Here is a 12586-nt window from a genome sequence, read left to right on the forward strand (position 1 = left end):
TGAATTAAATTGGTCCTTTGTAGACTAGGTAATCCAGGTGACTCAGAGGGCAAAGCAAGCTTGGGGGTGATAGGTCATTCCCACAGGAAAACTGAGAAAGCCTCAAGTTTTGAGTCATCTTTTGAGTTAAACAGATATTGAATTTATTAGTAAATCATTTTTTAAAAGTAAAATGAGTTGATATAGAGGTAAAATAAAAATCAGCATGTGTTAAATATAAATGGTTATTATTTTTAACTTAATAGTTTCATAACTCAGACAAAAAGCAAGTCTTTTAATTCTTGAGGGCAAATTCTAGCTGACGTGTTGGGGTGGAATTCATCCAGAGATGAGCCAGGGTCTGGTATGTGGCTTTGACGTAGTGAATGGGAGCTGTCGTTAGCACAGGATTGGAATGTGACCTTCCTTGGTTGCAACTGAGACCAAAGGCTAATAGCCGGAGTGCGGGGCAGCTGTGGCACACTGGACAATGACCTGACCTTTCTGGGCTTCAACCTTCTCACTGGAAAATGGAGAGGTTGAAATGAATAAAGAGGTTAAAATGAATAACCCCATTTGCTGTATTCTTGTCTTTATTTCTTATGTCCATTCCCTCACACTGAATCCATGTAGCCACTATGGTTATCAGAAACCACTTGTTAATACACTTTATATTTTGAAAAGAGACTTGTGATCTGGATAAAATTTAGGCCATCCCTTCCTTTCAGCATCTCCCATATCACACCCACATGGCTAGCTTTTTAGCAGCTTCTTTTATTTTTATCACAGTTATCTAGGATTTTTTTCTTCTCTGGGTGGATGGTACTGCATGTACGTTTGGGAGAGACTATTCAGTCTACAGGCTAATGCACAGAAGCCTCGGACTTCTGCAAATGCCTCTGAGGCCCCTAGATATCCATTTTATAAACATGTGTCCACGCTGCTGTTTCGGTGGTCTGCCTGAAGTGCTCTGAGAGTGGTCAACCAGTGGACATGCAGAGATTATACTTGGAGGACGGCAAGCTAAGTTTTGACTTTTCTGCTTGCTAAGGCAGTGTTTACCCTGAAGGAAAAGAAGGCTTCAGCTCCAGCTTCCATTTTCAAAAAATTAAGCAATATGAAATCTGCTAAATATTTCTTCTAAATGCTAAAAAAATAAACCAAATTATTCTCAATTATATATTTTTAAATTATATATTTGTTAAACTATATATTATATATTTTTTAAATGTTACTGCATATACATGCACTCTTTAATGTGTTATGTATCAGCTAATTAGTGCATTACCATCCTTCCTGTATTCAATGTTTACAGTATATTATTCACATTTCACAGATATTGGAGCATAATTACCATTTTATATTACAAAACTTTATAGTTTGTATGCTTGATTTTTTAAATATATTCATAAATAAGAGATATGGGACATCAAAGCCCGGAGAAGGCAACTGTGTATTTTTTTCCTCCCTCTCTCCCACTTATTGTCCTTTTTTCAGTTAAAATAGTTATAGTTATATAAGAAAATACAAAAAAGCACAAAGAAGAATTTTTTAAAAAAAATCACTCTTCACCCCACCATCAAACAATAACCCCATATGAACTTCAGAGATCATACTATACATGCTATTTTATATTCTGACTTTTCTTTATATAAAATATGAATATGGTTTCATTTAATGAAATGTTCATCTAAATATGATTTTTAATAACCACATGATATTTCATCCTTAGCTGTCCATAACATAACCCCTGTTGTGAGAGGCAGTATAGATAGAGAATAGGGTCTGAAGCAGACATCTTATTTTTTACTAGCTGTGACCAAGTTATGTACTCATCCCAGTCCTCATTCTCCTCACCCATAAAATGGGATAAATTTTTAGAAGTAGAATTACAACTCTGATACTTATCGCTAGATCCCCCTTCATAGAGGTTGTACCAATGCCCACTCCATAGCACTGTGAGAGAGAGCAGTCACTCCACAGTGCATGATGTTGCTTCCGGAAGTTCGTTATGGTGGAGAATGGCAACTGCCCAAGTGAGGATCTTTGCAGTTCTCCGAAATCACTGAATATTGAACAATTGTGATTTATTCAACTTACTCTTCAATATTTATGTAATCTTCAGGCAAAGATATGAAAAATTTAATAATGTTCATTTTTTGTGTTTAGTATATTAGTCTGATTTTTGCTTGACAAGATATTTGTATTCATATGAAAATTTGCACTTCACTACATTGTTTTCCCTCATTGAAACTATTTTCTATTTTGTAGAAAAAAGCAACAAGTCTTGGGAGCAGTCAACCCTCCAGAACCCCTGCTGGTGAAACAGCCCCAGCCACCAAGGTCAGTCATTTCCTGAACATGAAAAGCCCCTGCTCTACAGGTGTGTCATTAGTGGGTGGGGCCTGTGGAGAAGGCAAACAGTGCCTGTATATCACGGCAAGGTTTTGAACAAAGTATCATTTCTGTGCTGGAGGAGGCGATGTCATTTCCTAATAATGATTTGAATGATTTAAAACCTAGTAAACCATTATGTTATAATTCTCCCTGGCATATAATAATATGCCCAATAAAATAATTATTATCATAAATAGCTATAGATAATATTGGACTTTTTCACGTACTATAAGTAGAAATATAGTCCTCCTACTTTTTTTTTTTTTTCCTGTGAGGAAGATCAGCCCTTAGGTAACATCTGTTGCCAATCCTCCTTTTAGCTGAGGAAGATGGGCCCTGGGCTAACATCCGTGCCCATCTTCCTCTACTTTATATGAGACGCCGCCACAGCATGGCTTGACAAGCGGTGCGTCGGTGCACGCCTAGGATCGGAACCTGTGAACCCTGGGCCGCCAAAGCGGAATGCACGCACTTAACTGCTGAGCCATGGGGCTGGCCTCTAGTCCTCCCACTTTTTCAGAAAATAATTCAGATCCTCTTTCTGAGCATTAACTACATCAGGCTCTCTGCTAAATGCTCTATGTAATTATCTTATGCAATCTCCTCACAATCTTATAAAAATTATTATTCCTCTATATCTGAGGAAACCAGAGCTCAGAGAGGTTAAGCAACCTTGACAAGATCACAAAGCCAGTAAGATGGAGGTAGGGTTCAAACCCAGGTTTCCTGTTCACAGAAGGTTCTCAACATGCTGGACCTCATAAGTTCTGATTGAGCATTCTTTGGTAATATAACACTTCAAAGCTTTGCAACTTAGAAAAATCACTGAAACGTTGCCTTTCAAGAGAAGAAACTATAATTTAGCTAGCAGTTTTCAATATATAAAATAGACTATTAGGCATAGTCTCTATCTGGAAAGAGTATCAAGTCCTTTATTTGAAATTGCAAGATTGGTCAGTTATCTCAAGTTGCTGTGCAATCATCACTCTAGCAGTAGAGACAGACATGCAGCGTCATGAAAGGCAAATCATTAGTAATTTAAATGTGGCAAAGACTGAACAAACCAGAACAATAATCATTAGTAAGGCTTGGAACCTTGATCTCAAAATAGCTCCGAGGCCAAAGGGTAACCAACCAAACAGATCAAAGTGGTCCAGGAGGCCAGTAGTCTGACCTATATCACTGAGGAGATTTATTTTATCTTTTATGACCTTTAGCTCTTGTTTTATGTGACCAGACTCATTTACGTAGAAGCAACATTCTTTTCCTAGGAGTGTGCACGTACCCCCTTGTTGAGCAGTTAGGATGTCAAGAGCCCTTTGATTATCTGATACAGTCCCTGTTAGGGAATCCAGGAATGTTGTTGTTGAGCCAAGGCTCGAGCAGTTTAACTGCAGAATTTGCCAGTTGAGCTATGGTTAGGCATAAAATTTTTATCAACAGGTCATCATGGACAATATCAATCCAAAGGACAAAGCCTTTGGCGATGGTCATCAATGGAGAGCAGATGGGGTATAAAAAGAGGTCACCAAGTTTCATCTAGACCTATGAGATGGCAGTTGGTTTTTTTCATTCAACAAGAACTTGAAATGGAATATTATGATTTCCTAAAAGGCATTATTCTGTCATATGCCAGCTGTCTAGACGTTCATAAGCCCATGGTTTCCTGTAGTAATCATACACAGAGGTATCCCCAAAGGGGGGCACATAGTATGCAATGCCTTCTAGTTCTGTAGCAGTGTCCATGGTGAGGAGCACTTGGTAAGGTCCTTTCCAATGGGGATTGAGGGCTTGGATCTTGCTCTGATGAGGCTTCCAGAATACCCAATCATCGGGCTCTAGACTGTGACCAACAGGATTCCTTTAAATTGGAATCCAAGAGAGCTTCTTTAACCTGTTGATGATAGGCTTGACCATAAGACATTAGAGACTTATAGTAGCCGGTCTTACTAGCATAAGGCAACAAGGGATCAGGAGGAGGTTGTATACCAACAGACATTGATATGCTGGTGATTGTCTCATGTGAAGTTAGTTTATGTTTTCCAAAGAGGGTACTTTGAACAGTCGGTGAGACCAAAAGTAATACCCCAGCCAGGGGAGTTCAGCCTATAGGTATATAACAAAACCTCAAAGACAATTAACAGGACTAGAATCTAATATCTACAAAGGTGAGCACATAATTTTTCTCTCCACAAGTACCCTCATTTTTTTTTTTACCAAAAATAATTACAATAAAAGTAATTATATTAAAAACTTAGCCTGATTATTTATTCGAGTGAAAATAAGAATACTCACTGAGAGTTTCTGAATTCTGGAGGGATTAGGTAAGGAGAAAAAGTAAATGTTTCATCTTTGGTCACAAAAGTATGTCTTACCAAATTGTTGCTAGCTTAAGAGATAATATTTCTTTAAGTCTGGAAAAACAAAACATTAGAGCTCTTTCTCAGTTCATGTGGTCCCATGTAATTTAATATTTATTCTGCTTGAATCCAGTTTTTCCATTAGTTTTCTCTACTTTGCCTGGTGATTAAGGATGATAGGAATGGTGATAATTCCAAGAAGTTTGAAAGGTTGTTGTTGAGGTTTGTATGACTTACCCAGTGAAGTGGGTGCCTTGATCACTGGAGACTGTGGAAGGTATACCCCAAGTGGGAAATACATTTTCTAACAGTTTCTTTGCCATTGTGATGGCATCAGCTTTGTGGCAAGGGAAGGCTGCAATCCATCTGGAAAACATACATATAATAACAAGAACATAATGATAACCCATACTAGGTAGCAGTTGAATGAAATCCAGCTGCAGGTGCTCAAAGGACCCAGAGGGAGGAGTTCTGTGGCCTCTGGGGACAGAAATAGTTTTTCTTAATGCATTATGGTGGGTGAAGGAATGTAAAAATGAGAAAATGGGGTTTGCCAGGGAGCCGGAAAGAAACAAGTGGCTGTCTTGGGTTTCCCAGAGCCCTGACTTTGTTCAGTTTACAGCCACTGTTTACTCATCTTAATGTCTCTGATTCAAGAGCAGACTGTTGCCATGTTACAAGGACTTCAGGATGGCAAAAGTCTGGCAATGAGGGGTCAGTTTTTTTTTTAACTATTTGTAATCTTTGCTTTCCAGTGAAAACTAGGAAGCAGGCAATTATAAACTATATTAATCATATATTAGCATCCTATAGTAAATTAGCAAACCCACAAACACATTTCATAATTTCTGGAAGCATATTTCTCTTTACAGCAAACTTTTCAATGTGGCACAAGACATATCTATTAGTAACCCAAATATTGTTTGTTTCTCTATAAAGAAAAAAAATTAGAAAGCCAAAACTAGACAAATTTATATTTAGCAATCAATGTCTCAGTACACCATCCTATCCGGAAATGATTTAGATATTCAATGAATATCCATTATTTAGTTTAACTTAGTAGAAGCTTTTATCTTATTTACATTTATTTAAACTTATTTTTAACAATTATGCTGGGATTAGACGTGAAGTAGTTAACCGTCATTCCAAGTCATTCCCCCTGCAGACAAATTCTGCAAGAGAAACAGCATGAGCCCACTCGACCAGTAAACCCAGGTAGAAAAAGTTGTATGTTTGCATTACATTCAGCATTGATAACTCTGAAGACATGCCTGTTTTTATTAAACCAACTTAAACTATCTTATATTTATCAAGGATTATCTCAGATCACGTGAACTTGAAAAACATTTGGGTTAGTTTCTATATTTCTGAAAGTTTTAGGAATACTTAATTTATATAAATGTTTAATATTTATATAAATTATTTCAGGATTTCAGGATTTATTTACAATAAATGTTTAATGTTTATATAAATGTTTGGCAATAACATCTGGAGGTAGAAAAGTATCATATACATAGAGGGAGAGACATACATATGTAGACGTACAGATACAAACAGAGGTCTTTAAAAATTTTAGCCATGTCTCAGGTACCAAACTCAAAAGGATAGTTGGATCCAAGTTATGTTTCTGGCAGATGGACTAAATTAAATTTACCTGCTCAGATGGCCAAAGGTTTTTACTAAAAATTTTTTTTGCGTGCTGTAAGAATCTGTTTTAGAGCTGTTTTTGAAGTCATTTTGTCTTTTAGAAGCTTCTGCATACCAATCAAAGAATGCCTTTCATTGTCTCTGAGAGGTTTGAAATCCTCTCTTTTAAGGGTGACCCTTAAGGTGGACTTATCTGAAACAAAGCTTCCCCAGAATGGCCATTACAATTGCAAATTATTTCAAAAGTTCACCATTTTCACTTGCTTAGTTTTATATCTCTTATTTTCTAACCATGCATGCAAATAAACTAATTTAGGTATTTCAAATGAGCGCCATCGGGGCTATGCAAGTTTTAAATCATCCTTGGGTAATATGGGTCCATTGAGGTAAAAATTTACAAGAAGAGGACTATATTCTTTAAACATAAATCCAGCTGGGGTTCCTGAAGGAGGTTGATCATTTATGGTTATCCTAGAACAACTGTTCCCCATAATTGAGAGAGAGCTGTTCTCGGATGACCAAGGCAGGAGGGTATATGCTCTGGGTCAGGTATGTACTGTTTGTGAGGATCTTCCCAGAGTGTCACCAATGGGCCATTGTTCTCTCTCTTATGTCTTGGAAAATTCTGAGCACCAAGCCGTGTCAGGTTGCTCAAGGTACTAGGATGACCAGTCCTTTATTTGTACCTTCCGGATGAGCTTATGAAGTTCCTTCTGACCCAGGCATGGGGTATGTTCTTCTGTTCAATCTATCTTTTAAAATATTAAGTAAATATAATATAGTTATGGCAGATTAAAATATCGTGTAGGTAACATACAAATAACCAGTTTGGGAAACTGGTTCAGATCCAGCACAGTAATTCTCATATTTTAATGTGCATATTAAATCAGTGGTGTTTTTATTAAAATTAAAATTCTGATTCAGGGAATCTGGGGTGAGGCTGCGATTCTGCTCTTCTAACAAGCTCCCGCTTGATGCTGCTGTTGCTGGTCTGGCAACCACACCTGAAGCAGCAAGGATGCTGAATTGTGCTGAATGTGGGTTATTCAGACTACATGTACCTTAGATTACCTAAGCATTGATTAGAGAATCTGGTTAAAAGTGTAGATTCTCAGGTTCCAAGGCAAGAAGTTCTGATTCACCAGGTTAGGGTAAGGCCCAGGATTTTATATAGTTAATAGGTACCCCCAGGTGTTTCAGATGCAGATGATCTGAAGACCACACTGGAGAAAAGATGAGCCTCAGGGACTGGGATAGTCACAGCCTATCAGGGAGCAGAAATGTCCCTCTTCATCTCTAAGGAAAGGAACCCCTTTCTACCTGCTCTGCAGGATAAGAATCTTTGGAAAATTTATTTCATAACTGTGTGATTACTCATCTGTACTCTTCAGGAGCACAGAAATACTCGCCTTCACTGAGGGAGATATGCTGCCTAACACTGGGACCTGTGGGACCCAGGGCTCATCCCTGTTAGAGTGTGGCCCAAGTAAGTAACCCTGTGCTGTTTTTGTCACAGGAGAAATGAATGTCCGTGAAACCTAGATGAGCTGAGGTTTAGTTTTAAAAAAAAAGGAAAGAAAATACTAACAATAAGCAAAAAGGGAGTTTTTTAAGCTATATTTTCGTCAAGAAAAATTATAAGGACAGGGTCTTCTGCTCAGGAATTATAAAATATTAGAGTTGGAAGGGCTCCTACTTCACCAGCTGTATTTTACAGAAGTAAATGAAAAAAGGAAATAAAGAAGGTGGCTGTGAGGAACACTTTGCAGGGGAATTCGGAGGAACTCCACCTGCTTTGACTGCCCCGGGGGATGAGGGGTATAAAGCTGGGCAGATGAGCTGTCCCCCTTTTTAATGCCAGCTGGCCCACCTCTGCCTTGGCTGGATGCAGCACTGAGTCATTGCTCTGCTACATCTGAGTCACTAGCTAGGCCTGAGGTCGCAGCTTCTCAACCACTGATCCCCACCTCCTCCTCCACTCACACCCCAAGCGCAGTGTCCGGACTCTATTGTCATTGGTTTATAGCATTGGGAAAAGTTGGCTTTCCATATTTCTTTTAACATTTCATCTCTTCTCTTCACCCCATCATTCATTCTATATTTATTAGTTGGCATTCTTCTATAAGAAAGAGCATTTTCTTTCCCCCATTTACTTATTTATTCATTCATTTATTTATAGCAGTGTGGACTTATGAATTCTTATTTTATTCAATGGCTTAAAATTCATTCTTATTATTTATTTTGATATTTTTAGTCATAACATGTATAATAATTCAATAGAATTCTGACTCTGTTAAACTGCTCTTCAAAAAAAATCCATTATACAATTTGAAATGTATTTCGAATCCCTCGTGGTGGTGATTAGTAATTTGCTTAATAGTTTAAGAAGATATTTGGGGGCGTGTATTTGCAAGAGCACCCGCCCTTGCTCCCTTATTTTGGGAGAGTCAAAGGGTGACAGCCTAGGAGCGGGAAACCTCTGCCATCAGCCGGCGGTGTGCACACGGCCCGTGGCCCGCATCGCAGACTGCGTTATTAACTTAGCCAGCCTCCCGGCTGCCACCCCGTGACCAGTCGGCGCAGGGAGCACCTCGCTCTCGGGGCGGCGCCGCCGGGGAGGAGGGCGGGGAGCAGCTGCGTCGCCGTCCCGGGACCGCCCCTCCCCGCCCCGTCACTCTCTGCCGGCTTGGGCTCAAAACTGAAACCGCGGGGGCCGAGCCCAACCAGGAATGCAAACATCCTGAAAAACCAGCAGGAGTGTCTGGGCCGGGAGCCGGACGCAGTGAGTACCGATTTCGGCCGCTTCTCTCCAAGGCTGCGTCAGCTTCCCTGGAAGGCAGCCCGAGCCGCCGCCTGCGCGCCTGGCCCTGCGCGCCCGAGGCTCGGACCCTGCTGCTGGCTCTCCGGGCTTGGACGTGCGCTGTTGTTAGTCTCTTGACCCTGAAGATACATTTCTTTCCAAATGGGTTCGAAGTTAAGTTGTGTTGCTTGTCGACCCCTTCTCCCTGTCAGTGACACTGTTGCTGGCTCTTCAGCTGGAAATGTGTCTGGTGACCGGATGCGGCAGGGTTACAAAACCAGGGATTTGTGATTTGGCATTTTTATCTCTAGGGCTAAACCTCTCCTCCTCCCTCAGCTCTGCCCCCACCACTCTGCTGACCTCCGTTTTAGAGAATGAGCTCACTCTGTATAACCTTTCCATGTACCTTATACATGCTGGGTGTGGTGTGGCAAATGTTGTAACATGTTCCGGTTCTATTTCCTTGAACTCGACCTGAGACTGTGGTCGGATAATATCACTAAAAGGTACTTTGTATATATCTTTCAAGAATGCAAAGTGTTTTCATAGAGATTTAACAATCTCTTCTCTACTGTGAGGGTCCCAGGGTTCCTCAGGTATAAATGTGCAAGAGGCAAGTTCTTTATTCCCATTTCACAGCTGGAGAAAATAAGGCAGAGTTTAGGAAGCTTCCTTAAGTGGCGGGATCTTGGAGCCTCTGACTAGTTCTCTAGGAACCCACCTATGCATCATAGGAATGCTTACTCAGTAGCTGCATTGAGAGAGAAAACCTCTGCACTGCAGGGAAGGTCAATAAGGAGTGGCATCTACTGTTCAAAAGAGGAAAGTTTATTTTCTAATAACTATAGAGTGCCTCTGCCTGACATTTTGTTTGTGGGCGCTGAATTCAACCTTTGCACACTGATTTTTCAGTATCTAAAAGGAGATTTGTTGCTGGGAATGTGGTGTGGAGGGAGTGCCTGGGTTCTAGAAGGCAGTATAGGATTAAAACAAAATAGTGACATTTAGCAAAATCATGCTGAACTAGGAAAGGCCACATCTGCTGACTGATGGAGGAGGGATGGGCGGCCAATAGCAATGAGGGTGGTGTGGGAATCCTGTGCAAGCAGTGAGGACTCTTGGTGTCTGTTATAAACAAGGGAGCTTTACCCGCTGCCTGACAGTGCTTAAGAAGCAGCACGTTCAAGTATAAATGTTGACTGTGGTTCAGTTCACATGCTTTGAGAGACGATTCCTGATGCATGAGAGGAGTTGATTATATAGTATTAGTGGTGAGTTCAGTTCCTTGATTGTACTCTGAAATGCTGGAGTATTATTCCCACAATGAAAATTTCAAAGGTATCACATAAAATAACAGTTTGAAAGAATGAAACCAAAAAGAAAAGAAAGCCGTTAGGAAAACATGAGGAATTAATTTGAACTAACTTCTTAAAATCGGCCAACTCTTTATGTTCCTATTCATTGTTTATAATAACAGTTATATCATTAAGGCATCACTACGTCTTAGGTGAAACTATTTACTTTTCCCAAAATGTGAACTATCTAATTGGCCAGTCCTGTTTAAATAAAAAATCCACAACCTATGTTCTGTATACATATATATCTTTGTATCTTCTCTTTCATTGTACCTTACAATGCCCTCATTTTAGAGACTATGTGAATCTAGAATATATGTTTTAGCACCAATGTCTGACCTCATGAGAAGAATGTATTTTATCCTATAGTTTTTCTGATATATTGAATGAATAATCTGCATACCTGGAAAATACAATGGGTCTTCACAAACAATTGCATTTTATTTTTCTCTGCGAAAAGCTTTTAACTTAAAAATGTCAGCTACCCAGTATTTCTCAACAGGGTAGTATAGGTATTTGGGATGACAATTGTTAATTGGGCAGGACTGTCTTGCTCCCACTGAATGCCTGAGCATGACCAAAAGCAATCTCACACATTTTAAAATACCCTTTAGTTGGGTGCTACCTGCCCTTGTTAAGAACAGTTGAGCTACACTATTTTTATGGAAAGCCATCAAAATAATTACTCAGTCCCATTATTTCCAATTTTTAAGGGCACTTTACAACATCTCTTAAGACATGCTGACTTCTATATATAGTCATCCATCACTGAACAATGGGGATATGTTCTCAGAAACACGTCAGTAGACAATTTCGTCATTGTGTGAACATCCTAGAGTGTACTTACACAAATTTAGATGGTATAGCCTACTACACACCTAGGCTCTGTTGTGCTAATCTTATGGGACCACCATCTTATATGCGGTCTGTCATTGACTGAAACATTATGTGGTGCGTGACTGTATTTGGACACTGGAGATTTGGGTGGAGGCTGTGCGTAATCCTACTGCCGGCGAGGTGATGTTGTTGCCCTTGTGCTCTCCTGTCTACACTAGGAAATAGTAATAAATTTTTAGAGAGTGACTGTAATAGTTTCCAGAAAAAGAATGGATCAGCATAATCTGTATTAGAACAGAGCATTAATAGTTACAGCAACATTTCCTGAAAATTACTATGTTCTAGGCACATGCTGAGTACCTTACATGATGTATGATAATGCAGCAATGGAGTAGATACTCTTATTACAGCCATTTTACAGATTAAGAAAGTAAGAACCTGATCTCTTAACCACCACACTATATTGTTTCTCAGGACACATTTAATAGCTCTCCCTAAAATACTTTCCAAAAAATGAGCTCCAAAAAATGAGCTTCAGTGCTCCTTCTCATTCAGTGCATGAAAAGTTATCAGACAGGAAAGCCTCATTTGGTCACATGGTTTCATTTAGCTATGGTTACTTCTGTTCTTAGAATGCCAGCTTTTTACTCTACTGTGAGACCTTTGAAGATAGGATCCACATCTTTGTAGCCCCATAGCATCTACTCTGGTAACTTCTACATAGTAATTGCTCAATAAATATTTACTGAATTGAAAAAGAAGATTGGGGTTTTATCTTCTTATGAATAAGCCCTAAGATGCTGTTTCAGTAGTATAGAGATTTATCCTGGGTAGGTAGAAAAGGTAAAATTATATTCATTTTTATTCTCTATGATTTACAAATAGAGCTTTGAAACTTAATATCTGTCCTTTGGGAAAAGATTAAAGAGTGGGTAATCGAAAAAGATTAATAAAGAACCCTTTTTCTTCTTCTTTTTTTGGATGGGGGCTCTACAAGGGGCCAGATGTGGTGCTAGGGATACAGAAGTGAAGTATGGTCCATATAACACGTACAAAAACAAAGCTGCTGTCAAAGCAGAGTGAAAGGTTGAGGGAAGGGGGATGAGGTTCAGCTTGGGGCCTGTTTTTCTGGAATTGGGAACATAAATCCCTTAAAGGAGATCTACAACCGGGAGGCCAGTCTAAAGCAGAAAATACCAGTTGCCAAGATG

At 39.5% G+C, this 12586-nt stretch overlaps 1 protein-coding gene across 4 annotated transcripts in view; it reads left to right on the plus strand.

Moving 5' to 3' along the window:
* CAST (calpastatin) overlaps positions 1 to 12586 on the plus strand; it is a 114557-nt gene that overhangs the window by 33133 nt on the left and 68838 nt on the right. For 3 of the 4 annotated variants that reach the window (XM_058534451.1, XM_058534299.1, XM_058534364.1), the window contains exon 3: positions 2251 to 2322. In XM_058534451.1, coding sequence (XP_058390434.1) covers positions 2251 to 2322 — 72 coding nt within the window. Of the gene's footprint in view, positions 1 to 2250; positions 2323 to 9071; positions 9166 to 12586 lie in introns of those variants that run through there. The other variant, XM_058534530.1, reaches the window with a different exon arrangement.

This window comes from Diceros bicornis, chromosome 1 (assembly GCF_020826845.1).
Source record: "Diceros bicornis minor isolate mBicDic1 chromosome 1, mDicBic1.mat.cur, whole genome shotgun sequence".
Taxonomy (NCBI): domain Eukaryota; kingdom Metazoa; phylum Chordata; class Mammalia; order Perissodactyla; family Rhinocerotidae; genus Diceros; species Diceros bicornis.